The 20,590-nt window shown below is 41.7% G+C and overlaps 1 protein-coding gene across 2 annotated transcripts; it reads left to right on the plus strand.

The window, feature by feature from the left end:
* The first annotated feature begins 4,292 nt into the window (after positions 1-4,292).
* Positions 4,293-18,316, plus strand: scarb2a (scavenger receptor class B, member 2a). Of its 2 annotated transcripts, XM_047591153.1 has the most exons (13): positions 4,303-5,127; positions 8,693-8,850; positions 8,953-9,100; positions 9,357-9,551; positions 10,062-10,153; positions 10,577-10,696; positions 10,993-11,171; positions 12,618-12,736; positions 13,163-13,236; positions 13,367-13,418; positions 13,512-13,664; positions 14,735-14,782; positions 15,099-18,316. In XM_047591153.1, exons 1-13 carry the CDS (start codon positions 5,005-5,007, stop codon positions 15,228-15,230), a joined length of 1,593 nt encoding a protein of 530 aa, XP_047447109.1. In that variant the 5' UTR covers positions 4,303-5,004; the 3' UTR covers positions 15,231-18,316. The 2 variants fall into 2 exon arrangements, with proteins under 2 accessions (XP_047447110.1, XP_047447109.1); XM_047591154.1 differs by lacking the exon at positions 14,735-14,782 and having other exon boundaries at positions 4,293-5,127.
* The last annotated feature ends 2,274 nt before the right edge of the window (positions 18,317-20,590 follow it).

Genomic DNA, 20,590 nt, shown 5'->3' on the forward strand with positions numbered 1-20,590 from the left:
CTTGTCTTGCACTGTCACTGGCTCTGATCTATAGCACATTTAGGTTTTCTTATATTATGTAACATTTCACAGCACAGCAAGTTTGTGTCATGGTGCTGTTCTCCAAGGAGAACAGGGAATGAATAATCAAGAAATAAATTTAGTGCAGTGTCCTCTTCCCATAGCAGTTAATGTCTCCGTTTGCATTAATCACTGCCAGCAAAAAGGTCTGCCACTCCTCACAACTCTCCACTCCCACAACTATGCCTGTATATCAAGGATCTGGTTCACAAAGACTGCCTCTGCCTCGAATACACCGTGACTTAATGTTCGGTACCAGGCTCCACAGTGGTGCAGGCCGTGGGATGGAGGGCAGAGCTTACCGTGTCAAGCAGTATTTGCAGAAAGAGTTAATGTTGTTTCTGTTGTGTACATTTGTACATTTAAGGAGGGTGCTGCAGATAGGGAGGACAGATGATGGAATGTGGCTGCTGCATGCCGTGGTTGGATTTCCTTTTTTTTTTTTTTTTTTTTGAAGCTTTTTGAAAAATTGAAGCTTCGGCAAAGCTGCCTTCATTTTTCGATGTTTATTGTTCATCATTTAGAACTTTCGCTGAGGCAGCAAATGTCATTTTAAATTTTACATAACAGTCAAAATATCTAGTATTCAGTAGTTACAATATGTACGCACATGATAAGCAAGGTTATCATTCAGAATTTGAGTTTTTGGAGGTTCTGTTGTTTTCAAGCTCCATTTACTTTTTATATACAAACTTTTTATATACAAATCAATTTTTATTAAAAACACAAGAAATGCTAAAAGTGGGTCTTAAGTAAAAATAATGAAAAGATTGTGGAAGTTGTAATTAAATGGTTAAAATCCTTGAGACGTGTGTCTCAACACTTAAGTCATCATAGTCATGCTATCACATGACTCTATGAAGTCACTGTGAACTGTGGATTATTGGAAGGATTGCTGAGTTCAGAGCATGAAGCCTGACGACTTCTACCGTCACAATAAGATTCACATTAGATAAGATTGTTCTTTACTTAAAATTTTCAAGAACTTTATGAAGTAGGACGACATTCCTGTCAACCTCCGTTGTAAATGTTGGCATTCTATATTGGCACATGTACACTTAACATTAGATTAAGTGATCACTAAAGAGTAGCTTTACTCTTTTACTTTGAAGTCTTACTTCAGGCCCGCCTGTTTATCTTTCCTTTAGTGTTGTTACATTATATATATATATGCAACCTTGTGTATCTTTACGAGTCAGGGCATTGGCTGCATGAATACAGTGTTTAACTAATTTAATTTGATTCGTCAACCTGAAAGGCATGAGTCATTGTTTGCGTACCGTGTGTGTTATTGGATATCCTATTTATCAGGTAAAATATGTTTGCATTTGGAGTTTACAAAGTTCACTGTGCATCCACCCATCACGTATCAAACCGGATTCATTGTTCAGTGCTGGTTGTGTCTAAACTGAAACTATAACAAGGCTCCGTGTGCAAGGAACAGAGAATAACTTTTTAATAACTAGAGAAGGATTAACCAGAGTTGGCATGTTACTGACTCGCATCTGAGCTTCTTGCGTGTGAGGACAATGACCATAAATTTCTCTTAAACACAATGTGAAGAAAAGCCTATATGAATTTGCACATAAAGCGATTTTTTTCACAGACCATTCGGTGCGATGACAGTGCAGAATGTATGAAACATTCAGAAAATACTTTTCCTGACTCATGAATGGGCATTTGTGTCCCAATAAATGTGTTCGTTTGTTGAGCCACATTTGCACTTCAGCCATGTCTTCAAAGTGCAAACCAAAAGCTAATGCAGCAATTTTTTGAGGGGGGACAAAATGTGACAGAAAATAATGAATGATTTGTGGGGACACTAGTTTAAAGAAGAAAAATCATTTACCCTCGGAATAAAAGTCTCCTTGTTGTGATATAAATGGTGGCTTTATTCTCCCATTGAAAACCTTTTATGATGCTGCACATAGAGATATTAGCATAAAAATCCACCGTTGATCCCCAGTCATCAAATAGCTTTGTGCAGGCCTTCAAAGCTGGGTGTCTTCAGCCTCGAACAAGTTCAGCGAGAGAAAAAAAGAAACATCAATGTCGCTCTGCTGACCAAACATAAAAAGAAACCATTACAAAGGTTGAACTGTTTTACCCCTCTTCACCCTCCCGCCCTTTCTTTTGGCAGAAACAATGTTGCTGCATTACTTGACTGTTATCCTTCCCCCCTGATGATTTTCTTTAGCATTTTTTGCTCGTCTTGTTTGAACAGATGCCGCCCCCTCCTGCAGTCCCCATCCTCTGGGATTGCCATAAGGCTGAGCACAATGAGGTAACACTCAATTACATTAATGGTGAGAGTCCAGCCCAGTCAGTTCCTTCCAGCAAGCAGCATCAAACAATATGATGTATATCACTTCCTAGGGAAACTGGTAGTCTTTTGTCTTTCTTTATTTATGAATGGGTTATGAAAGATGTGGCTGCATGACCGTGCTCACCTTTCAGCTAATTCATTACTGCTCACGGCAGCATTTTACAATATTCCTAACTGGTCGGCCACCAACCAATGCCCAAATAAAGTCTACCCAATCAGAAACAGATCTTCCATGAGACAGTATAATAACTGGTATCTGAACTTGCATCCCATTCACTATAATTCTGTGTAAAGGTCTGAGATAAACAGCTGGTGTTGTCTGTAAATACCGGTGCCTTGCGGTGTCCCGTTTCAGCCTTACACCGGTTGCATGCCGCAGAATTCAAGAGGCCATGTGAAATGTCACCTTTGGCCTTTTCTAACTTTAAAACATTCAGAGCATATTCTTCTTTTATAAGCATCAGGTTGTGAAGAATTAATGACATTTGGTAGATGTGAAACTGCATTAACTAAAGCATGTATTTAACCGCACAGTCTGATGATTCACTTTATCCTATTGTGCAGGCTTTTTTAAAGTTGCGTCAGCCGCTAGTATGCAACGCCTGATTTTGACGTCACCCCATTTCTATGTTACTGTCTCTTAATTACAAAGTCAAAAACCTGCATATCTCAAGTCAGTGAGAGTAACTCAGGAACGACAGAACATCTCTTCTGTACAATGAAGCAAACTGGGTTCACCACAGCAGCTGAAAGAGAAAATAGGCTGCGGAGGTGAAGTTAAATGTTAGAGCAACATGCGGTTTGAAGAACCATGTGAGTTAAGCATGCAAGTACGAATGTAAAGTCATGGCCACATTTCTATTCAAAGAAAGTTAGTTGCACTGTCCTTAAATAAGTAATGTTACATTCCACATTAATCTGAGTGATTATAGACACGATGTCTTAAAGGAAGTCTAATTTTGTATTCTGCTTGTGAGATAATGTAGACTTCATTTCTATATGGAGACAGAAAGCAACTCTCTATTGTTACTTGCAGGATTATCCAATATAATTAATTACATCCAAGGTTTAAAAGATGGTCTAGACACAGTCAGACTAAAATGTTCATTAGCCTAAAATATAGTGCACTGAGGAAGGTTATTCTGCTTTAGATTTAGATTTTTACATACCGCAATTTGACCCGTTCAACTGAGTGCAATAGATGTTAATAAAACTTTTATCATCACCAGTGACTGTTCACATCTTAGTAAGCCAAGCCCTAATTCAGACACAAATAAATGCTCTGTACACAAAGTTTAATCATAAATATTGTTTTGCCAGGACCATCCTTGTTCTGCAGTGACTATTTCTGTTCACTTGGTGGACTTTAAATGACATATATATATATATTTGTTGGCTGGTTTTGCTCCTGATGTTTTGTAGCATGCCAGAAATCACCCACGTTTATCTGTTTCTCCTGTACAACACCGTCTACGTGCGTTTTGTGGGTTCCACTGAAACCACTGAGCACCCACCGTGTGGCGGTTCATAGTGGCGAACGTCCGGTTCCCCTCTGGTTCCCCCTTAACTGCAGCTCCGCCCTGAAATCAGTCGATGAAATTTAACATCGTACTCGCGGCGTCAAACCAATCAGCGCGCAGAGGGGCAGGTCTCGAGACGGTGGTCCGGGAGGACGACGGCCAATGAGAGCGCCCGAATCTCAGACAAAGGGGCTCGCGTCGACGGCAGTTGGTTGCTTGAATGCCACATTATTCATATCCACGCGGTGCGTATTTAAGGAGTCACGATGAGGCGAGGTAGCGGCTTCCTCCTCAACCATAACGGTTGTCATTTTTCCGCGCATCATCTCATCGTGTAACGGAAACAACTTTCGAGCCGTTTCTTAACGTGTGCACCAATACCAGTGAACGCATTAAAACGCATTTATGTACATAAGACTATCACCATGTGGGTGAGCATGCTGCTGCTGATGTGGGGTCATTCATAATCCCGGTACAGTCCTGGTGGTGGATTTGATATATAACCTACAATATAACCACACTATTAAATAACAATGGGGCTCTATGAAGTTATTTTCCAGCGCAAAAATGTCAGGCAAACTGTGTGAAAGCGAATCACGAACAACAAAATACATAATTGCTTATTGTGTAGATTTATTATATGGACACACACACGTACACACATCACACACTGGGTTGAGTGGTGCGAACAGGAAGGGGAGGAGGACATCACTGGTACGTCCCGATGTGCAGAGAGCTGCCAATTCATTTCACCGCCGCCTCCGAGCAGCTCACTCCTTCTCCTCTCAGGTGTTAGGGTGGATTTCGTTTGAAACGAAGTGGCACCATTTTTTTGATACCCACCTCCTTCCACCCTCTCTTCCTCACCGGGACACCGCGACAGGACGGCGAAGAGGGCAAGAAAGAGAGAGAGACAAGTTTAAATCCCCGGCAGCTGCTTTTCTCGGAGACGACGGAACCCGAGATTGCACCGGCACCACGCCTCGTCCCTGTCCCCGTCTCAAGTTAAAATTTTTTTGTTTGTTTGTTTTGAGAAGTTACCGTCGACTTCGGTGAAGTTCCGTTCGCCCGCGAGGTCTACACATCGCACCCGGCATCATGACTCGGAGATCCTGTGCCATTTACGCCACCGGGATTGTCTGCGCTCACCTCCTGATAGTGGGGATCGCCCTGGTCGTGGCTCAAGTCTTCCAAACAATGATTCACAGCCGGTTAAAAAAGGTGAGCGGTGCTGCTGAGACGCAGCAAATCGCAATGGTTTTTATCGTCCTTCCTCTCATTTTACAATTCCTCAGTCCGTTTTGGGTTTAAATGTTTCCTCTGCAGTAGTCAGTCATGTAGGTCGTCCAGGTGGCAGGTAGGTTACACGATGATCCAGTGTGTGAGAGTAAATGGTGTAGTCTGTTTAGCTGTGTAGGGCTGGTAGTGATTTCTGTGTTGCTGCATACTGCAGTTCCAGCTCTGGGACGGAACCAGGTCCTTCACACGATCCGGTGTTATGGAGCGTGTAAGTCCCGTTACAAGGTTGTGCAGCTTCGGCTTTTTGTTCAAGCTTGCATTATGACACTTTTAACCAGCATGTATGTTTAAACGCATGCCCTTATACACGCCTCGCTGTAGGTAGAAAGCCTCTAACTCCCACAATGGTGGGGAATTAAGATTGTCAGAGGCGAGTCTGTCATGACCTTACCACGTTTCATGCCGTTTTTTAAATCTCTGAAGCACATATATGTTGTATGTGCTCAGTCACCTAGAGATTTGCAGCGTTCCTATGATTTGACCAGCGTCCACATGATCCAATTACTGAATTAAGTTGAGTTTGAAAAATGAGGGAACGACATGACATGTTCTATCGTATGTCTCAATGCCGGCCACATGACCTGGTGACATATTTCTAATGAGATGGCTTTCTCTGCAGATTTCTTGATGGTTTTGGGTGTGTTTTGTTGTGGTAGTGGTAGTAGTAGTGATCTGGATGGGGGGGGAGTGAGTGGGTCTGGAGGGATGGGGGAAGGGAGCCTGGGTGAGTGGACAGGCACTCCTGGAGTCCCTGACTCTCAATGGTGCTTGTACAGCAGGTTGTGGTGTCATCCACCATTCTGAAAATCAAGCATCACACTCGTTTAAAGCAGCCAAAGATGTGCTGATCGGATTCATGAATCCTTAAACATCTCCACACTGATGAGGGATATTTCCGCTGTGTCAGTATATCAGGTATATTAGGTATAGGTCCTGAAAACGGATCTGAACAGTATTGCGTCCCAACCCTGATTTTTATCATTTATTTTTTTAGGTAGCAGTATGGCTCTGTTTCCACAGCATCTCATATTAGTCAGGTACTTCTCTGGCTTAAGATAATTTAGAGATTAGTTATTTAACAAAACATTAGATGACATTTAGAAAGGAATGCGCTTTTTTTTTATATATATCATAGTATAGGCTATGTAAGTGGGCTGGAGTGGCAGCCCAATTGGTGGGGGGTATGTGCAGCTGACACCCTCTCATCTTTTGCGGACCCACATGCTGCTCCTTTCCTCAGTAAAATTCCTTACATTCCTCTAGTGACATATATCAGTGGATGCCCTGTGCAGTTTAAAATACCTCTGCTCTTTGGCTGTTTCACAAAGTTGTCTCTCCCTGTTATGAAGAAGAAAAGGGGTAGGAACTGCAGAGAAAGTCCACACGCCGTTTGTCCTGGTTGCGGACTTACAAACAACTGCCTCACTGACATGATTTTCTCCTCCTGGACTTAAATTCAGACCTGAGTCTCATTTTTCTCTCATTCTGACTCATGGCAGCATCCCAGAGACCCAAATTAAGGCAGTTTGTCAAAGTTCATCAACGGGGGACCTAATTCTGATGTGGCCGGCGATTACATGAAATGACAGCATAGCTAATCCTCTTTCGCCTCAGTCTTCCCGTTTCATTAGGCTGACACACTGAACCGACTCCAGAGGTCTGCCTAATCTGACTTTGAATGTGGCACTCTCTGTAATAATGATGTCGCAGAGTTGTTTGGGACAAGTCAAAGCTGCCTCCAGGACACAGACTTTGTGTTTCTGCTGTGATGGGTGTGGAGGGCAGCAGCACAAAAGACTCGAGGAATTTGACAGACTTCACGGGCCTTGAGGCTATGATTTTTGTCAGGGCGCAAACTCCTGATTCCTTGTACCTCGTTCAGCCTCGGCCTATCCCAACTCGATGACGAAACTGAAGACAGAACACACCCACTCCTGACACTCCTCTCAGAGACATTTCCCTGTGGTATAGTAGCATTTGAGAACAAGGTCATGCTAGTGTAAACAACACATTTGAGTTCAGTTGTGTGACTGTAGATTGTAAAGTGCAGCACTTGATGAAAATTGACTAAAAGATTTTCTTTTTGTGAAACTTGTCACATCAGCTGAGCTGTGCCTCAAGTAGTGTGTGAATCAACCTTTCCACCGGCTAATGTGAATGACGCTGCTTTTAGTGCACTGACGAGTGTTTGTTGGTAACAAGTTTTTTTTTTATAGATAAATGATGGCCATAAAACTTTGAAGGCCTTTTGAAAGACCTTTGTTCAAGGTTAACAAACACAGAGGCTTGTGCGGGCCACAATCACAGCTGAGTGAATTTGCATTTAGTTTCAATAGGGCAACTCATTCTGCTGTCATTTCTGCTGATTTGTTGAAATACGTTGTCCTGCAGTGCCCTGAACTCCTGTTGTAGACATTTACATCAGTTATTAGCTTTCATTTCCTAAAATTAGAAGCAGAATCATCGAAATTCAAGGGGACCCTACTCCGTACATATCTCTGTTTCCTCTTAACTAAGTCTCGTGTCTTTCTGCAAAAACAGTCATGCAGTTGTGATGCCAAACTAAAACACAATCATTCAGCTGTTTGACATGACCAATATCTTGATAGATGTGATATTTTGGCTGAGCCCTGTGGCACCTAAAAGGGTTCTTCTAAAGAGGCAAATGGAGCAAAACACATTTGGATGTTGAAACCCAAACAGGAAGTGGGCCACACCTTAAGCTATATTGTCTCAACAGTAAGTGCCTGTGTAAGGCCACAGAACACAATGTATGGCCTCGCTCAAGGGCACCTCTCTGTACTGTGGGGACAGAGGGTCTTCAGGAAGTCTACCATGAAGAAGAGGAAGCGAGCAGTTTCTTCTTATCTAAGTTTAAAAATACATTCCCAAGAATGGAAAATGTTTGCTTGGTCAACAGACACCTCCAGTCAACACACTGGAAGCGCTTCAGTTCTCTTTCACGTACTGATGCAAGTTAAACATTAGTGTTTTTCGTGTTCAGACATGTAGCAGCCAGGCTTATGTCACACACAGGCAGTTACTCCTCGGATGTTTTTCTTTACACAACAAAACCCTAGTAATTCAGAGTGAAACTATAGTTTTAATGTTCTCTCATTGGTCGTCATTGCAGAGTTGCGTGGGCCGACTGGAAGCCCACGCTCTGGTTCCTGCCTAGACTTGCTGTAGCTGGAGACTATGTGCAGTTTTTTGCAAAGAGTTGCAATCCGTCCTGATGGCCTTTCAGCTGTGAAGGACTTTTCTCTGCCTCCCTCGGGGGTTTCTCCTTGCAGAAAATGGCCACGTTGTGCTCTCAGTTGGTGCTCATTCAGAATGGAGCTGTGAAAGTAACCCCAAAAATTAAGAAACCAAATACATCTTTCACCATTTTCAGTTAAAATGTGTATGGCAGCGTATTGTGCCGTGGCATTTATTTATTTATTTTTTGCTGATTATCAGTCTGAATGTATATTTTCTTTGTTGACAGGAAATTACTTTGACCGAGAAGAGCCAAATGTTTGAGTCATGGAAGAATCCACCTCCACCTGTTTATGTGGAGTACTACTTCTTCAATGTGACCAATCCAGGGGAATTCTTGGCAGGCAAGAAGGCAGCTGTCAAACAGATTGGACCATATACGTACAGGTAAGTTTACTGTGAAGCCTTAAAAAATGTGTGTAATAATGAGTGGTGTGTATTTTGTCGTGTAACACCTGGACTAACTAAGCAATGTCCTGTCTACACCAGAGAATACAGGCCCCGGGAAAATGTAACTTTCCTGGAGAACGGCACCAAGGTTTACGCCTTGAACCCAAAAACATTTGTCTATGTGCCTGAGAAGTCATCCGGTGATCCCACAGTTGACATCCTCACGACCGTCAACATCCCATTTGTGGTGAGATAGTTTGCCCATACAGAACAATTTGTTCTGGCATTTCTCTAGTTATTCACCCTGAGTTTTATTGTCATGTTTTTTCTAACCATTGTCCTTAAAATTACAATATAAAAACCGAGTGAACTTGAACATATTTACCCTGACCTGTTCCACAAAAAAAGACATCAAGTATTGCCAACAGGAGCTTTCTTGACTTTTGTGTCCCAGTCTTTCCTTTCTCTAACTACATATTGTTTTCTTGCTCTTTCTTCCTTAGGCAGTGATGAATGAGATGAGTTCCTACTCATTCTTTGTGCGACCTCTTGTCTCCATGTACATAAGCAGTCTGGGTGTGGAGTTGTTCATTAACCGCACAGTGCATGAGATTTTGTGGGGCTTCAAGGACCCTCTTCTTTCAAAGCTTCGCAACGTAAAGCCTGACGTAGATGAATATTTTGGACTGATGTGGAAGGTAAGATTGTTTGCTGCTGAGGTTTGAATCACTTTATTTATTTTTTTTTTATAAAGCTCGACGCCCTAGGAAACCTTTTACTTATGACTGAAGGAAACCTGCGGTAGCGCCACATAAGAGAAGTGATCTTGGCCACATGCTGATGGAGTGCATATACTTCCTGTTTATATGGCAACGTCTGCAGCTTTACAAAGGAGGACACACCACCCTCCATGTGATCCTCATTACATACCATTTGTTCATATGTCACGCTGACCTAGATCTGATCAATTGGTTGGACAAAATGCCTAATTTTGTAAGAAAAAATGTAACATTTGGTGTTAACATAATAATGTACTCCAAAATAGCAGTATGAAGTTCTTGCTCTTTGTTTTTGTGTTGTTCAGTGTAGTTGGTCTACAGTCACTTGTGTTCTAAGAACAAAGGAGTTTATCATTTGTATCATTGTGTGAAATAGTTGAGAGATTGGTTCCTCAGCTCAGTGTGAACCTTGTGCCTTATTTTCCACAGAAAAATGGCACCCATGAAGGAGAGTTTGTGTTCCACACTGGCGAGGAGAACTACATGGATTATGGCAAGATCGACACGTGGAATGGCCTGAGGTAAAGATGCACATTAGGCATAGTCAGTTGTTTGTGAAGATTTTTTTGTCCCCTTTTGCTGCCTTTCTGAAAGACAGGAAACAATTTGCCGGCACAGAGCTTCCCGCTTCCTTCCAGTCATGATATTCACATTTACTTTGTTGCACAATCTGTATCCAAAAGTCCAGAGGAGAAGGTCTTTGCTCCCTGGCTGTAGGTAGAGCAGAATTACAAAATGAATGAACGGCCATCCAGAGAGACTTTGCACTCTTGATAAACTCAGCATCTAAAATGTAGTATTGGAACAATGGGAAAATTTGAAATAAAATTTCAGCATTTTCTTTCTATGTCCTGAACGAATCTGTCAATTTATTATTCATTTAAAGTGCACAGTAAAATCCAGTATTCCACCGCTAACATCAGCTGTTTCTTTTTGATCGATAGGAAGATGTCGTGGTGGTCCTCCAATCAGAGCAACATGATCAACGGTACTGACGGTGCTGTGTTCCACCCGCTGATAAACAGGAACGAGCTGCTCTACATCTTTGCTGCTGATCTCTGCCGGTATGCACATGCGCTTAAGTGGAATACATGTGTTTACAGTCAAAGCATTGTAGCAGGACAAGGACCAGTGCTCCCACTGAGCATTCACCACTGTGCCCTCAAATTCACCAAGTTCTGAATGAAGTCATGACACAAGAGATCATTACACAGGAAATGACCTTCTGCGTAGGATATGTGCTTATTGTTAAGCCAAATGTTGGTGAAAAAGAAGTCATTTTCCTTCCTCTGGATGTGGTGCTTTTTAGTACTTTGTTTTTCCTCGAAGTAGGTACTGAGCTCTTCCTGTCTGCCCTCAGTTCGATTCATCTTGCCTATGTGAAAGACGTGGAGGTGAAAGGGATCCAGGCTTACCGCTTTGCACCCCCCAGGGATGTCCTTATGAGCCCCAAAGAAAACCCCACCAACGCAGGCTTCTGTGTGCCAGCTGGAGACTGCCTCGGCACCGGGGTGCTTAAAGTCAGCGTTTGTCGAGAAGGTAGGTGTCACTGCTCCGCTTCACCCTCCAGTGTGGCCCCAAATCAATTACCACAGAGCCTGGCCCAGTTACCCACCACCCACTCCCCTTTGATCAGGACAAGCCAACCCCATGACACGGTCAACTACCATGACCCATGGGTTACAATCTGACATTCCCACTATTTGAGCATGCCAGATTTTTACTCAATACACGGATCAATGATTAACTGTGCTGACTGTGTGAAGGTGATCTAAGTATTTTATGGTAGTCATTGAATGGAGTGTGATTGCCCAGATAAGGCTGTTTCCACTGGGCTTGACACATGCCCATGTTGTAGTATCACTAACAGATATGCTACTGTAAACCCTGGACCTTACTGTTTGTATATGAAAAATATTTATTAATTTATGATTTTATCTGATCATTCTAAAATGTGTCAGTGGTAGAAAACGCACTGTAAATACGTCCGTAGAGGCGTTGAACAGATTTATTTATTTATTTATTTATTTTAAAATGGCTGCTACAGGTTCAGCTCACTAAGTTCAAGTCTGGTTGATTGTCTGTGTAACTTCCTCAAATTTAAACACTGAGGGAAACACACCTGATTGGTGCTATTTTTGTGACGCTTCACTGAGGCCTGTCATGTGTAAAACGAAACTGCCTGTGTGTGGGACGTAAAAACATCGAACCACGGAAACCATGAAAATCTTTATGGTGTCTTTAATTGCCAGTAACTGGAGCAGATACATTTTCTTTCTTACCTTATCAGTCTTCACCTCTGTGAATCGTAACCAACAAAATGTTTAATAAAGCATTTCCTCCCATGGTTTCAAAATATTAGATAATCTTTTTAATGTAAATACTCCTACTTCTCCCTCTACTTTAACATAGCTGGCTCTGAGAATTTGTTCGCAATCATTTAATACACCATTTCTTAGTATCAAGGCCATTCTGAAGAGCTGTGTTAATTAGTATTTTGAGATCACTGTATCATGATCCAAGGACTTTACTTTCTGAAAACAAACTGTTAACAAATCCTGGGTAGTGATGGTGGTTTGACATTTCCTTTTGACTGAAGGCCGAGCATTAATCATCTTTCGTGGCAGGATATAGAATTTGGTGTCTACCTCACTAAGGAAATGATCATAATAAACCCATAACAGATTTTCTCATTCCAAAGAATGATAAACGCGCGGTGACCAGAGCCTGTTGTCTTTCTTGTGTCAGCTAATCATTATTTCGGCTCAATAAACACGAAGCAGACATTCCTTTAGCTCTCTGCTGCACAATATCATTTGGAGATTCGACTGTATCTGTGGTCGGTGCAAAACACCAGATAGTGCTGCCGCTTATCTTATGTTTCTTCTTTGATTCTTTTTTTTTTTACCCTTGTTGTTTGGGCTGACTGAACTTAGGACACAAACTTAACTCACTGATGTGTTTGACTGTCTTGGTTCTTTAAAGGAGCTCCTGTCGTGGTATCCTTCCCCCACTTTTATCAAGCGGATCCTGCATACATCAATGCTGTTGACGGACTTAATCCCAACCAGGAGGAGCATGAGACGTACCTGGACTTGCAGCCGGTATGGCTAACACTTGAGGGCGTGTGTTGAACCTCAGTCTGATTGTCTGATCTGAAGGAGAATTTTTTTATTTATTGAACAGTGCTCAACAAATATGCAGCTTCTTTCTATCATTTCTTTAAACAACAGTGAACAGTGAATATGTCATTACTACCAGAAGTAGTGGTACAGGCGTGCTCTTGAAATTCTCATAAAGCACACTATAATAAAACCGATTGACAATGAATTCCCCCAGCCCAACCCACCTAACGTCAGTTTAAATGTTCACTCACATGTGCGTGGTCCTGTGACACATGTAGCTTTATATGGCGAAGGTGTAAAATGTTATACAGACAGGTTTCAGTGCAAGTACACGGGACTGCAGTTTTCCTCCACCGTGTAACAATTATCAGAAAGATAAGATGTTTTTCTTTCAATCTCCTGTAGACGACGGGCGTTCCCATTCGTGCCTGCAAGAGAGCTCAGCTCAACATAATTCTGAAAAGGGTTACAGGCTTCCCGTAAGTCAAACTTTGTCAAACCCTTTTCCACTTTGCTGTTGCTTCACTCATGTCACCATGTCAGCTGCATGTTTAGACTTGATGTTATTCCTCACCTCCATGTCTCTCTCTCTCTCTCTCTGTCCTACAGCACAACCAAGCACCTCAATGAAACCATTTTCCCCATCATGTTTGTCAATGAGGTAAGGCGTTCCCCTTTAGCACTAACCAAACCAAACCTGTTCCAATAACCATAAGGGAGTTATAAATCAATACTGGCGTCTTTCCCACTCTAGACTGCAACTGTTGATGATGACTCAGCATCGCAGATGAGGACGCTGCTCCTTATCGTGACTCTGGTGTCAAACTTCCCTTTGCTCATTGTGGGCATGGGAATCATCCTGCTACTGGTGCTCGTCGTCTTGTTCTGTAGAAACCGCCAGAAGAAGGTAAGGGCCGCACTTGTTGCTGTGGACTAAACTGTAGTAATAATCCACACAGTAAATTCGTGTGAGGCGTGTGCTACCCACTGACAGTAGCTCACAGTGTAAATGAGACCTAGGCCTGATGGTAGACGGTAGTTAGATGTCACAGTAAACGCTAGAGGTTTTTAAGTTCTGACTGGGTTTTTGCATGATTAACAGTGTCCTGCATCACGTGCACCGCGCTGCTGACGGCGTAACCCAAAGCTACACGCATGTTGACTAACACATTGCATGAGTCCTGTGCCGCAAAGCCCGCATGAGCGGTTTTCAAATGTTGTTTTTTTTCTTGCTGAATGTGTTCTAACAGTTGATGCATCCCTGCTGAATTCAGGAAGAAGAAGTATCTTAGTTTGCCTTTCGTCAGAGCAGCTATGAGCCAGCGTAGCCGTAGTTCATTGAACAAGAATAACCTAGGAATGATGTACAGCACATGTTCTCCTCTTATCTGTAGTAGCCCAGAACCCTGACCTCACAGCTTTCAGATTATTTCAGGCCAGGTCAATGACTTGTAGAGGGAGGTCTGCGGCATGTTAAGAAATGGTCTGATAATGCAATATTCACTTGTTGTGCCTAGAATTAAATGAGGAGACCAATGTCAGTCTGGCGTAGCTTATGTGAATGACTGGAAATGCAGAGAACAAGGTAGCCTGCGTCTGTCCAGCAATAACAAATCCACTATCACTGAATAGTTGGCTTTTGTGCACGTTAAATGGCCAAGTTCTAATCGGTGATGTTCACTTGTGCTGACATTTGGATTTCACTGCGTCCAGACAGAGTCAGGCTAACTGTTGGCCCCGGTTTCCAAGCTGTATGCCAAGCTAGGCTAGCAAGCTACCAGCTGTTGTCAAAGTGGTATTGATCTCCTCATCTATCTTGCAAAGAAAGCAAATAACCATAGTAACAGAAAGACATTTAGTTTAATGTGAGGAGAATGCTCATGTCATGCTTAATTGCAATGTCAAGAAGTATTGTATTAACCATGTTCTAATTTAAATTTTCTGTAACCCCCCTTTTTTTTCTTTTTCTGTTTTTAGAATGAAGTAAAACGTATTGATTTTACTGAAGCTTTTCATTCTTTTGCTGTAAGTCTTGAGTTTTGCCTTGTTTTCTATTCTCTTCATTTTGTTGACCATCATCATCTTTGGTTATTATCATTTTAATTATTTTTATGGGGCATGATAATCCTTTTTTTAAGTTCTTGCCTCACAGTGTATTATTGGGTTCTTGTTTTTAAGTTCCTGTTTTCTATGGTGGCTGCATATTTACAGTGTTGTGCATTAACTTTGAGCATTTCAGTCATAACATTTAGTCCCATTTTGATGTTAGTGTTGAGTGGAAGACAATATTTGGACGTCTTGCCATTTCTGTGGTTTACACTGACACCTTTTGTCCCCTCAGACGGCGAAAGATGACACGGCCTACACTCAGGTCAGCGACAAACCCAGTGATTCGTCAGAAATGCCGGCCAACCAGCCAATGAGGAACGGCTCCTACATTGCCATGTCTCCAGTGGAGGCCCAGAAGTGTTGATTGAGGATCCCCTCTCCAACTGTGGAGCTCAGGAAGAGGGCTGAGGGAAGAGCACAGAGGTGTTACATTACCATGGGTGGGGGTTTGCATACACAGTTGATTATTTTCACTTTATTTTGGGGGTGGGGGGATAGTATGGGGAAAGCGGTGGGACACAAACCCCACTAATTGTTTAGTCAACAAAGACATTGCTTCTCTCACTGAGCCCTCTTAATGACTGTCCACCCTCCTCCGCCTGCTGAGCACGGCCTTCACATCCTGCAGTACTGCATTACGACCAACTCCACACTCTAATCCTCATTTCCATCCTGGTTGGGTCTGAAGATGAAGGGACAAGCCTTCTCTTTTATTCTTCTAAGGGAACACCGTAGCATAGGTATCGCTGTTGCACACGGACGCACGATCTTCTGAGCAGACTCCACCTAATCCATCTAATAAGGGTCAAAGTGTGTTTAGCAATCCCAAACACTGGTGGGTGCTCTTAGAGTCGTATTCTTGCTATTTCCTTTCCATCAGTGTTGTGAGAGAAGGAAACCAACCCAACAAGTTAGGAAGTCCCTGTCATCAGTTTAGGAAGTACCTGTAACCAATCAATAGAACAAACCTCTCAGCTGATGGGCTCAGAGTATGGTAACAAAACTTAATGATTAATGATGTGTTCTTTTGTAAAGGAAGGAAGAAAGAACAGACTGAGCCAAACTATTTATAATGTTCTGCCTTTCCTCCTTAGATGAAATAGTGCACCCCCACACACATACATTGCACTTAGTGAAAGTGTGTGTGCACCTTATCTGACACTTCAGTGTCCTGTTTTGGTGGATACTGGGCAACTACTTGTTTTTTCGATTGCAGGCAGGCTGAAGTGTGACACCTGAAGTAACCATGAATTTGAGCCCCTATCCTCCCCTACGCCTCGCGTTTATCCTCCCCTAAAAACACCAGTTACCAGAGTCCTAGAGAACATTTCATAGTCCTCCCCAATCAAGGTGACGACCAGTTAGCTGAAAAATAGTTTGGAAAGCTGCACTTTTTAGCGTCCCCACACATTAAACAAAAAGGAAGAACAAATGCCCACAGAACTTACAAGGGACGATTGAACCTGCTTTCTGCCTTACGATGGTTCAGCGCAGTCTTTATTTTCATATGTGGTTCAAATAAGCTGGAACTGTAGTTATTGTACATATAAAAAGGGGAACAGTTGAGATACCTCTGACCAAATCCAGCAAACAGTCCTTCTGTGTGTGCTGAGAAGACACTAACTTCGCTCTGGTGTCCACTGCTCCTGTACATCCACACTGTTTCGTGTTACAGAAAGCACAATTTGGATTGTTAGACCAGTCCTCACACAAGGCTACCAGACTCTTTTGATTCTGTCAAAAACACTGTCAAGTGCCGTGACTTTGATGGGAGCTCTGCGCGCCCCTCGCCGCTGTGCAGTCATTCAGTTTGCCAAGGAGCTGTAGGCATTCAGGCAAATTCAGCACACAGCACTTGAGTCACTGTTTGTCTTATCCATTTCATGTTGTCTTTCAATTTCTCTGTCCGCCACATTTGTCTCGTCACGTGATAAAACCCACCGGAGTTCTCTGGGGGGGAAGTGAATTTAAGGCAAAAAAACTGTCAACGTGGAAAATTCCCTGCAGTTTGCCTGGAAATTGTGCCCTGTGTATTTTCACTGTATGTTTTTTTCTTTTTTCTTTTTTTTTTGTTCTGATGATTTCAATGGAAGTGGTCCACGAGTTCAGTACATTTCAACCATTTGTCATGCTTGTATTAGTCGTGAAGGCTGTTGTTGTGAATGGACAACAGACCAACCAAGCCTCTGTGTTACTTGCTTTTCAGCACATGGAGTGTCTTCTTTTGATATACTTTTGTATTTGTTATTGCTGCTAAAAATGCCATAACCTATGGACTTGTATTCGAGTATTTACCATAATGTGCTCCAAAGCATTTTCAGGTTGAGCCACAGGGGCTGTTTTTTCAAGTCTTAAACCTGGTAGGCTTTTTGTGTTGTCAACCCTTTCACACCTGAGCACAAGATACAAAGCCCAAAGCTTGCTGCCATTTACTGGAATTAGCAGTTACAGTTATCATTAGAAACCTGTTGTATCACACTTAACATCTCATTCCAACGTGACCATATCACATGTATTGTGTATTCTTGAGGTTTTCTTATTATGAGCTTAGTAAACTTGACTTTTCTGGAAAGGGGGCGAGCTGCTTTTGCATCACCTAAGATGGGTGGCCAAAGTCACATTCTGGGTTTAATAACACGGTCATGGAGAGTACTTTTAAAGCAACAGTTTAGTTAAAACGAACACTTCTTTGCTTTACAACTCTGTTCATTAAGACTCCAGCCAGGAGGCGATTAACTTGGCTTAGCGCAAAGCCTGCAAACACAGGGAAACCACTAGCTGGCATGTGTCATGCTGTAACAGAACCAAGCTCCAAGACATCTTTACGGCACATGAGTTAATGTGCATAGTTCAGGAAATAAATCTGCAGTCGTTTTGACTTTTTGTATGGATTAAAAGGTAAAACAAGAGCTATGTTTAAAGATGCTGGAAGGAAGTTCCACTAGCTGTTTGCCTCTAGTCTTCATGCTAAGCTAAGCTAACCGTCTCTGCTCCAGTCTGAACTGACATGAGAGTGTTAACAGTATTTTAACTGGAAGCCACAAAGCAAATACAGCCAACAATGTTGAGCTGCTTCTCTGAAGTGAAGTCTATTCACTAAAGGCCTTTTTACTCTGCCTACATGCACGTGACCACCTCCCTGTGCAAACTCGCAGTTCATCGTTGTTCACCTTTTCAAATATCGTGACCCGAACCAGAAATACCTTAATCCAGAGCGTTGTGTATGTGTGCTTGTGTCACTGTTCAAACACGCACACCTGAGCCATCACTCCTCTTCAGTCTACTACACCGACCTTTGAGTCTAATCCTTCAAACCCATTGGCTCGTCCCTGCTTGACCAAAGATAACCCGGATAGATTTGCCCCGGCACCGTGTTTACTTACCACTTTCTGTGATAACGGTTGTGCCACAAAACCACCGCCTTCCTTTTTTTTTTTTAAGAAAAAAGAATCGTGCCACCACTTTTGTGAAGTATTTGCAGCCGTGTTGCACTAACACGTGTGTATGTGCCTTTTTACATCAAGGCAAACATAAATACATGAAATTAGATGTTTGGTTGGTATTGCTTTTATTCACCCAGTGCAAAGCAAACAAAAGTAATCCATGCTCTTCATGGGCAAAAAAATAAATAAATAAAAAATCTCAGTATTATGTAAGACGAAGCAATACAGAGTATGTAAAATAAATTGTTGATGTTTTATATGGGGCCACATGATATTTATGTTTATTTTTTTCCCGAAATCTTTGTTAGTTTCACTCATACGAGTGTTTTCTTTATTTCTGTAGTGTGATTTAGTTGTTTATTTCATGAAAGTAATATTCGGCTTGACTACAAGCACATTTCGTTGATGATCATTTCAATTGTTTTCACACTTAAAACACATACAAAGTTTTAAAAGATGGACCAGTAAGTGACACTGGGAACTGGGAGTGGTTGGAGTTTTGCGTGTTTGTGTTGGACGAGTATGTCTGTGGAGCGATGCACCATCTCTGTCAAACTGTAGAGATTTACTGGAAGGCTGATTATCTTGACTGAGTAAAACATTAATGCTGTGTAACATATCTAGATGAATGAAGCCCTCCTTCAGGGATGAGCATGTGTGCCATAACATCCTTTTATTATTACTTTCCTTCATTTTCGTTTTATAACAACATCTCCCCATTCCAATATTCTAAAGTCACTAACAGACATTTCCTTTTGAAATCTACTAATTTGTTTTGCTGCTGAAAATGACAATCCCCCTTGTCATGTTAGGTGCAAAATGATTTAAAGGTAATATCCATTTTTAGTTTTGATAATTTACACTGCACAGATGTTTCTACAGTGCTTTTGTAAACATTTCTAGTGTATTTGCAAAAAAAAAATAAAAATAAAAGTTGCAGTCAAATGCAAAGTTCACACTGTTTGCTGTCTTTTGTTTAACTGCCTACCTTCAGAGGAAAACATATGTATTCATGTGTGATGGTAAAACTCACACAGTTTCCCTCTGCTGAAGCTGATTACTTGTGCTGTGGTTTTCCGTGTTTCTTTTGGTGTTTAAAGGTTCGCTCAGATTTCACTGGTCAAATTCAGGCACCAAAACTCCCAGATATGTGATGTGATTGGTGCATATAGGAATGACGGGTGATTTTGTTGCCATACCCCCACTGTTGCTGTATAGGGGAGAACTGAGGATTTTTGCCAGTTACTAGAAATGCACTAGTCTTTAATCCATTACTCCTAGTTACCTTTCAGACTCAAATGCTTTCATAACCCAATGTGAACACAAACCAATGAGAATTTTTATAATCATAATCATTTAAAGTGTTTTTCAGAATTTAAGATGTGAAAATTTGCTTTTCATTTTAATAAGCGAAAGATGTAGGTTCATTGGTTTAAGGAGGTTTGTGATTGACATAACCTCTCTCTCTCTTTCAACCATTATTAGTAGTACCATTTAAAGAGTGTACTGATGAAACAAAGATGCAACGGGCCTTGCTGATCTAAGCTATGCTAACCAAATGAGCTATGCTAACTGGATGAACTGACTGGTGGTGGTACAAACATGAGCATGTGTACACAGTTGGAACAAATCTATTGACTTTGGAAATTGGATAGCAAATACATCCACTCAAGTTCTGTACTTGAGTATATATTTGAGGTACTTGGTGTAATTTGTTTTTAATTTTATGCTCCTTTGCACGTTTACACATTTTAACAGGTAATATTGCGCTTCTTCCTCTTCTACATTTACTTATGTGCGACTGATCACATTTAAGATGAAACCAAACATTTTGAGTGTAACATCATCTACAAGTTAATCTCTAAGTTGTTAGAAGCTCCAGTAAGCTCCAGCTAGATGTGCATATCTTAACTTACAAGAGCTGTAAGTATCGTCTTGCACTGAACTGCATAAATGTAGAAATGAATTCTGAAATGAAAGTTTTATCCTGTACCTGTCGCACTAGTAATATATTATTTCAAGGGCACTTAGTAATACACTTCAGAGCTGGCCGTGAGTTGTTTGATAAAGTGTATTTCTTTTTCCTGAAAGAGTAAAGAGCAAGGATTTGTTTTTGCCTCATCATTTGCACAAACAGTAAATTCAGGGGAAGAAAGATAACAAAACATGACTCTGCTTCCTTTTCAAACCCATGCTTTCACTGTTTTGAGCATAAAAACCTCCATATGAACTGCAACAAGTTCAGGCTAGCAGTAAACGTGGTTACACATTTCTGTCATTC

This window comes from Mugil cephalus, chromosome 8, assembly GCF_022458985.1.
Source record: "Mugil cephalus isolate CIBA_MC_2020 chromosome 8, CIBA_Mcephalus_1.1, whole genome shotgun sequence".
NCBI lineage: Eukaryota > Metazoa > Chordata > Actinopteri > Mugiliformes > Mugilidae > Mugil > Mugil cephalus.

What these genes read in the sequence shown, in the direction of transcription:
- scarb2a (XM_047591153.1), top strand. Translation starts at nt 5,005, where the DNA reads ATGACTCGGAGATCCTGTGCCATTTACGCCACCGGGATTGTCTGCGCT. An exon ending in CCGTCAACATCCCATTTGTG is followed by an intron (nt 9,101 to 9,356) that starts GTGAGATAGTTT and finishes TTTCTTCCTTAG; the next exon opens with GCAGTGATGAATGAGATGAG. An exon ending in AGTCAGCGTTTGTCGAGAAG is followed by an intron (nt 11,172 to 12,617) that starts GTAGGTGTCACT and finishes GGTTCTTTAAAG; the next exon opens with GAGCTCCTGTCGTGGTATCC.